The sequence below is a fragment of the Aplysia californica genome, unplaced genomic scaffold (genome assembly GCF_000002075.1).
Source record: "Aplysia californica isolate F4 #8 unplaced genomic scaffold, AplCal3.0 scaffold00008, whole genome shotgun sequence".
In the NCBI taxonomy this organism is placed as follows: domain Eukaryota; kingdom Metazoa; phylum Mollusca; class Gastropoda; order Aplysiida; family Aplysiidae; genus Aplysia; species Aplysia californica.
In genome coordinates, this window is record NW_004797278.1 from 1,443,064 (window position 1) to 1,451,789 (window position 8,726).

Below are 8,726 nucleotides of genomic sequence, written 5' to 3' on the forward strand. Positions count from 1 at the left end.
AACTATTGAACTAAGCCCAGCCATTGGATTGTTAAGACGTTTAGACACAAATATAGATGAGTGTCGAGGAATGTTTGACTATTACAAGGCAAGTGACCGATGTGGAAGCAGCATAAATAAATCAGACAGTCGGAGAGCACGTGTACACAGGGGAACAGTAGATGACTGAGATGCCGCAAGCGTGATGGATGAAATGTCGGGTCAGGAGAAATTCAAAGTGAAGACATTCTTGGTTATCATGGACCAACGGAAAAGTGCCCTATGCAGACGAATTGACGACGCCTATTCAACAGTAGTGCAGCGGTCTGGTGTTTTAACAGAGTGTGATTTAACATCAGCTGAAGACATCAATGCTGCAACATCAACATTTGTTAATGTCTATCCACATGACCTCACTCCTAACTTTCCAACGGAATTTAGACAGTACCTAGGTTGGGTGAAAGAGCAAGTACATCCCAATAATGCAACTGGAAGCGGTCAGAGCATTTTCAAACTCTTGCAAACCACTGGTGTCCACTCAGCTTTTCCAGACAGCGAGATATCATTGCGGATGTACCTGTCTCTAATGTCAACTAACTGCACTGGCGAACGTTCATTTTCGCAATTGAAACGCATTAAAGACGTTAAGCGTTCAACCATGTCCCAGCAGAGGCTAGGAATGCTAGCACTTCTTTCAATAGTTTCAATTGAAAGCGGTTTATTGCACAACGTCGACATTAACAAAGTCGTTGATGAATTCGCTGTTGCAAAGGCACGCAACGTGGCAATCGATGTAAAAAATAATAATACATAATTTTAGTGTTGTGAGACCTTAGTTACATTATCTTACTGGTATCTTGTTCATGTTCCATACTGTCATGCTTAGGACTGGCTGACAGACTGACACACACACAGACAGACTGTGCTTGTGTGTGTGTGTGTGTGTGTGTGTGTGTGTGTGTGTGTGTGTGTGTGTGTGTGTGTGTGTGTGTGTGTGTGTGTGTGTTTTAAAGGGGAGGGGGGGGGGATATTTTGCACCATACCGGTATCTAACTTTTTCAGGCCACTCAGTGAAGTGTGCCTTGGGGCCAGCTGGGTCTTAATCCAGCACTGGGTGAGACCCTTCCCTCCCGATATATAAACATGATGTACATCACCCTACTTAGTCTTCTTCTAAATCACCACCGAAAAAGCCTTTGATTTACTCCTTCATTACAGATTTTTTCCTCTTATTTCTCTGTCTTGCGACCATCTGTATAAAACATCCCCTCTATTCTTTCCTATAAATATCTCTTACTTTTGATCATAAGAAGCCTCTGCTTGAGCACCTTTTCTTCCCACTTACTTCTGTGATTTTGGAATGAATGTATCTGCTATTTTTATTTTTAATTATTCTTTATATTTTCACACTGAAAATTATATTTCCTTGTGTTTCTCAAGCTTCTTCGCATTCGATTTTGACAGCCTTCTCTCTTCCATCTTTTATGCGTCCTTGGTCACCAAACTTATATTTGTTCTGCTATATTTTTTAAGGGAATATTTTCTTCCATAGCATCTTTGCTGAATCATTACGTTTTTCCCGTATTTTTTCTTTATTACTTATATCAGCACATACCATTTTTAAACTCTTGGTTTGTCTTTAAAAGATTCTAATTTTACTGACCAAAAGCTACTCAAGACCCACCTCTCCTACTCTATTTTTTTCCAAAATGATGATGATGGTTCTGATGATAATGGTGGTGGTGGTGGTGGTGGTACTGCTGCTACTGCTGCTGCTGCTGCTGCTGATGATGATGATGATGATGATGATGATGATGAGGATAATAATGAGGATGAGGATGATGATGATTGGACAGTCCATGAAAGAAGAAACGTAATGCTTAATAAGATCAAAAGTTATCGTTCAACGACAAAGGCTCGTCGGAGACAAGCTGGTTTAGCACCAAACTCAGACAAAGATTCTGTATAACAAGATGGTTCACTACTCTCTTTGAACCAATTAAAAAAGTGTCCTCAAAATCCGGTGGTGCCCTCTTCGAAAAAGCACCCGCTTTGCGAACAGAGGTACTCTACTTGTGAGGAAAAAATCAAAGTGAAACTAACAAGTTTTTGTATAAATTATAATAAAAATTCGGAATAACGCCTTTTAAAATGGTCACCCTGACAAAAATCCTCTTCAGGTGGAAGGGGCGACTGTTTTCTTCGTTTAATTTGGCTTTAGAACGAAGGCAAGGGGTCATTAAAATAAAATAAACCCAAAACTCCGCTTTGAGCGAACCGCAACAGCTGATGCACAAGGTGGTGCTATTCCTATTCTTCTTCTGGAGAAACGAAAGAGAGCTTCAAAACAAAGACTGCAGCGACATCTGAACCAATGCGCGGACTTCCGCGGACACTTTTTTGCCGAGTGAACTATTTCGTTATGTACAATCTTTAGCTCAGACAACAGAGTTGTGGAAACCTCGCGGGCGTCACAGAAGAGGGGAAAGGGACCACGAATACGTCTTGCAACAGGAATTTTCTTTAATGGAATAGTTTGGAACTGGTTTAATGCACGATCATGTTTGGAGATGAGACCGATTTAACCCTCATATTTGAGAATCACGGAGCTAGACAAGCAAGAAAAGTCATCAATAAATTCATTATTGCAACATTTTATGTCGCGTCCAATCAATGCAGGATATATACCAGTTTGGAGGTGGACAATTTCAACCTCGCCACCCGGGGACAAGCCAGACTGAGTGGGATGCAAAATTCTAGAGGATGCAGATCGATATATTCCAGAAAATAAACTTTCCTAATTCGGGTTCGAATTCTCTTTTTTTGTGCAACGACGAACAGCCCAGCATTACACCTCAGACGAAGATGAAAACGCCTAAAATAACCCTATAGATAAAATACTGTACTCCAAAACTTAATAGGAACGGCACTTTCTTATCCCAAGTTCGTCTCTCTTTGAATTGGTAGTTTTGCATCTGTGGGAACTATAACCGTGTAGCCTCTTGTAGGCTTGTATGGTGTCAGAAGTTCAGATCGCATTCGCTGACTGTTTGGGAAAATTCAATTTTATGAGTGCTGTCAACTTTTCTTCAGTGCTAAGCTAAGTTAAAAAAAGAACAGTTCTTCATTTTAGAGTGCTATACACGCCGAAAAGTAAATATTTCCCTATATGTGGGCTTTTTTCTGATATGGCGCCTGCTGTCAACTTAAAAAGCTCGATACTGCACCCACAGTAACTCTCCCATTTCGGTGGAGGTAATATTTAGTTCACAACGCGTGCAGCTCTATACGCCTTACAGAACACACTTCAAGGCCTCGTGAGGCTTTGGCTAATAAATTATGCAACATACTATGCTCTTTCTATAACACGACGAAAGACACACGGCAGGAGGGATACCGATCACGTGACTAATTTGTTCTCTACGTTCCAAGACTCGGGCGAATAGATCCCTTTGATGAGTTCCCAGTACGGCCAGTAAGCTTGATTGGAAATGAATGTAGCGAAAATTGGGCAGCGAGGCCCCTGCTGAGTTGTGCAGTTTATGGCGACTTTGTCGTTAAGCGTCATATTTTTGTCCAAGGCGTAGTTGTAGTACGTGACACCCCCGACCACGCTGGGGAGCATGCCGAAAAGGTACACGTCATCGATCCAGAAGAAGGGCGTGGTCTGTGCGGCCTCGTACAGCGGTCTCATCAGGTCTGACGTCATGATGACCACGAAGCCGCTGCAGTAGTCGTAAGGGAACGTTTGCTTGTGTGAGAAGACGTGAGGATCTACACGCCACTTGCCCGTCCTCAAGATAGGCATCGTGTTTTTGTGCCACAAGTTGCAAAAAATCGACTTACGCTTACCGTTCATATGGTTTAAAAAAGAATATAACAACTTGTACATGTTTATTAAAACGTCATCGTCGATTTTAAGGACGAACCTTGAGTTGGCGCAATGCTCACTGATCCATCGATAGCCCATGACACCCTTGAGAGTGAGATTGTGGTAGTCGTCCTTGAAGTTCCCCATGACCGTATCGTTGTACGTGGTGTGTTCAAACCAAAGCACTCTCTCCAGAGTTTTGTTACTGGTCAATCCTAAGAGAAACGCAACTCGAACCTGGAATGGCAAGAAATTCGACTGTTTTGCAAAAGAATCCCTAATTCTCTGTCGTTTGTCCAGATTAGCTGGTGCAGTGTGGACGATGATAATCACATCGATCTTGTTGGCGTCTCTGCATAGATCTGGATTAACCATAATGTACTTCCCCACCCTTTTTCCAGGATAGTAGGCATCGTTAGTGAGGCTCGAGTCGTTCAAGTCTTCCTTAATAATTTGAATCTTTCGTCTCACGACCGGCGACAAGGTTGTGACAGTTTGTGTTGGTAGAGGCGTGCTTTCTCGAGTCTTTCCCGACTCTACGTCGATACGATGTTCGTTCTGTTGGGCGTACTTAGCCTGCTGGGCTCGTCGGGCGAATATGCCTATCCCTTGGTAAGACATGGAGAAAAAGAACAGGACGTTCACCGCTACGACGACAGTGACCAGAAGGTTCAGCTTCATCTTTCGGATAGTGCGTAGCGCCATTACTGCGCAAAATCTGTTGTATCCTGGAAGAAAAGAAATCAAAACAAATAATTTATAAACTGTCATAATGGATAGGTGTCTTCACGAATTATTTAGCGGGAGACAGACAGACAGACAGACAGACAGACAGACAGACAGACAGACAGACAGACAGACAGACAGACAGACAGACAGACAGATAGATAGATAGATAGATAGATAGATAGATAGATAGATAGATAGACAGACAGATAGATAGATAGATAGATAGATAGGGAGAGTGAAAGAGAGAGAGAGAGAGAGAGAGAGAGAGAGAGAGAGAGAGAGAGAGAGAGAGAGAAAGAGACAATGGGGATTGGCAAGGGGGGGGGGGGAGGGACACAATCCCTAATGTATAACTTTTTTTTCTACTTTGTTAATTTGTAATTCAGTTTCTTATCCCGAAACCGTTGGACATAACCGTAAGAATTTGTAATGTGTCTCTTGTCATTACCTTGTCTCGCATGAATCTTTTTTTTCGGGTGGGACTACATTTATTTTTTTACTATTTTTTTGTTATAATTTATTTATTTATTTTTTAAAAATTTTATTATTAAAAAATTATTTTTTAAAAATTAATTAATTAATTATATATATATTTATTTTTTTTTAATATTTTTTTTTATTATTATTATTTTATTTATTTATTTTTTTTTTTTTTGGGGGGGGGGGGGGGTTACAGAGCACGCAACTGCATAAGGTCATATGAGCGCACGAGACACATTGAACATTTTTTGGTTAGTAGAAAATTTTGGATTTTGCCCTGGTGGCGGCCGAAGCCTACTCTTATCGATTTTAGACCATCAAGGGATCTTTAACGTGCACAACGAGCACACGGGACCACCGAGATTTTTCGCCCTTGTCCGAGAAGGCAAGGTGTAGATCTTTCCTGCCAGAAGACCAGGGGTGTGGATGAAAGACAGCTGTAAGAAGGACCAGGGAGTAGTAGTAGAAAGAGGGACTACATTGACAGGCTTCATCGTATGTTAGTACATCTACTTTCTTCGACCGGTTTTGATACAAATTCTGCCCTTTTCTCTTCTAACTGGCAATGCTATCGCACACCTTATTTCGTTCGTTCATGGTTATAGTTTTGGGTCAGGTTTTTTCTTTTCTTTTTCTTTCTTTCTTTTTTTTTTTTTTTTACCTTGAACACCTGCGGAGTCTCTGCTCTCTCCCAAACCGGAAACTCGGTTGGACACCAGCTACGCAAATTCCGACAGTTGAATGAGACAAAACAAAATGTGCTTCATGTACTGCCGACCACGTAGAGATTTACACTTGCGTAGCGAGTCCAATGATCTATGCATAATCCCCTCGCCCCCTCCCCTCGCTCCCCCCCCCCAACTCCGCCCCGTTCTCACTCTTAAGGCCACATATTTTTTCTGTTTTCCTCTGATGACAAGGGTTACCGCTCTTGATTAATTCTAAAGCATAACTCAAATTAGAATATTATTACATCCTTATTTGTATTGACCTTCCGGGGATTTACTTGCTGGAGGAAGTCAAACGCTATCTTTTTATAATTATATGTATATTTTTACAACTTTATGCTAGGATGTCATGTGAGATTTTTCGTGCGCACATAACCTTATGCAGTTGCGAGCGCCGTAAAATTCTTACCAAACTGCTCATGTTTTCTCCCCATTTATGGAGGGTTCTGAATGTGCACATTTTCATACGATCTCATGAAAACATGAAATTTCATCAAGATCGGACAATAAATAGGAAAATTATGCTTTTGTATACTGTTTATTGCCGAAGAACATAATTTCGTGACAGTACGAAAAGAAGATTCAAATAGCGAAAGATCAGTTAATGAAACTACCAAACATCCAGTGTTCCAAAATTAAAATAAACAAAGCGGTTAGAAAGGTGGTGGGGAAAATGAATATAAAACATGGTTAGAAAATGTTCCAAAAATGAGTACAGGTCTCACTTTTTCAACACCATTCGTTTGTTTTATTGCGCCTCCACACTGCAGTAGATGAAGGATGGTGTTAAGTTGCAGTTAACTGTAGCATTCCTTCTCTTTAACATAACACACCCAACACACATACGCACTCTGGTCACATGACAGCGTTTTTACCCACATCACACCCACACCCACACACACACACACACACACACACACACACACACACACACACACACACACACACACACACACACACACACACACCATTATAAAGTAAGAGACGTCCACCGATTAGAATACAACGCATGCAACCAGGCTTCGGGCCTGTTTGTGAACCTAGGTGCTTTGGCGAGAGATTGTACATGATCTTTCACTTAAATTGATTGGGCATGGACGTCAATGTGTTAATCAATACTCTCACAGACAGCCCTGGTTTTTTTGTTAGTGCAAACAACATAAATCATGCAGAAAGGGGGTGATGACGCTTGATTAACTTGACTCTAAAGAGAAGAGACAAACAAATAGCAACAGACAACTCAAGTGTCCGAAACCTTGCATGCAGTCAGGAAAAGACTCCTTGACTTCACTCCCTGCCCCACCTATAACAATGAGGAGATATATCTCTCAAAACTCTGTGTAAAGCCAAGTATATTTTTATTTTTCTGAGCGTGTGATTTTAGGTACATCGAACGAGTCAGGAGCACAGACAACCACCATCTGCTTATAAGTATAAGTGCAGTCGCATCAAAACCCAATGAATTTAAACCAGGTGAGAACGAACAAAATCGAGCGATTTGTAACGTCTTTTAACAAAAATGTACAGCAGTCAGTGTTACAGAGCAATACCATACCTCACAAGCTGGTGCTGGTGGCATGGACCATGGTCATCTAAATGTAACTAATAGAAGGATGGTGAGGAGGAGGAGGAGGAGGAGGAGGAGGAAGAATACACTTAGCTTGTCGAAAACACCACTTCACCAACCATACTTGGAAATACTATATTATATGGGACACTGGGACACCAAAACTGCACAAAACCAACAGGGGCTCTCGTGGCCCAGAGGTTAAGCTGTTCGCCTCCCATTCAAAGGTCCCGGAATCGAATCTGGTCAACGACGGAAATTTTCTTCTCTAAAATTGTCCCCTTTCATCTACTTTCCTGCTCTCTAGCAATGTTCTCTCGTCTGCTTTCGTCTTCACTTTCTGCCCCCACCCTCCTTTTCCCCCTCCTCTGGGTTCCTGACTCTTTCTGCAGCTTTTCAAATGCTACCCCTTGGCTTATTCTTACTGCTGTCTGTCAGCCACATCCCTGATCTTCTGGTAGGAAGGATCTACACTACACCTAGCCTTCTCGGAAAAGGGCGAAAAATCTCGGAGGTCCCGTGTGAAAGTTGCGCACGTTAACGATCCCTTAGTGGTATAAAGTCGATTAGAGTAGGCTTCTACCGCCACCGGGGCAAAATTCAAAATTACTTACCCACCGAAAATGCTTGGTGTGTCCCGCACGCTCATACGACCTTATGCAGTTGCTAGAGCCGTAAAACACTTACCTAAAAAACAACAACCAAAATAAAAATTTAAAAAAACAACAAAAAACAAAAAAAAAAGATTCTCGCGACATTAGCTGTATATTTATAATGAAAAATTCTACGTTTAACAAATAAATACCAGGCGTGTGTCAGAAACAATGTCCTGGTGACAAAATTACACAGTGATGGAAAGGAAACACTTGGCCTACAGCCACGGCCCATGTGTAAGCCATGGAAGTGCCCCCACCGGCGTTCAGGTCAGCGCATTTCCAAGGAAAAAGGGAATGAGATGCAGGCAGGTCAGATTACAATTCCCCGAAACTATAGGCTATTCTTCTTCTGATTGTTTCTCTTTAACCTCGAGTACTCTAAGCCATAAAATGCATTGAGGTAACGTTGTTATGTAAGCGCTGCAACCATTGTTGTGGACTTACACTCGACAGGCAAATTCAACAAGACATAAATACATATAGCTTCTGGGGGCTTGAATACCCCGAAAGTAGTAACAGCATGCATTTTCATTAACACCACTTTGTACGAAGCCACCCAAAATAAAGCCCTGGGAAATCACACACAGACACACACACACACACACACACACACACACACACACAAACACACACACACACACACACACAAACACTCAAACACGCACGTACATGCACACATACACATACAGAGAGAGATGGTGAAGGGGAGGGAGGGG

General features: G+C 41.8%; 1 protein-coding gene across 2 annotated transcripts in view; it reads right to left on the reverse strand.

Annotated features, from left to right (window-relative positions):
• Nucleotides 1-2,085: 2,085 nt before the first annotated feature.
• Nucleotides 2,086-8,726, reverse strand: part of LOC101848010 (beta-1,3-galactosyltransferase 1) — a 38,818-nt gene continuing 32,177 nt past the window's right edge. Inside the window, exons 1-2 of one of the 2 annotated variants that reach the window (XM_013082200.1) lie at nt 7,969-8,009; nt 2,086-4,578 (exon numbers count right to left, since the gene is read on the reverse strand). In XM_013082200.1, coding sequence (XP_012937654.1) covers nt 3,380-4,555 — 1,176 coding nt within the window. In that variant the 5' untranslated portion in view covers nt 4,556-4,578; nt 7,969-8,009 and the 3' untranslated portion in view covers nt 2,086-3,379. Of the gene's footprint in view, nt 4,579-7,968; nt 8,010-8,726 lie in introns of those variants that run through there. The other variant, XM_013082195.2, reaches the window with a different exon arrangement.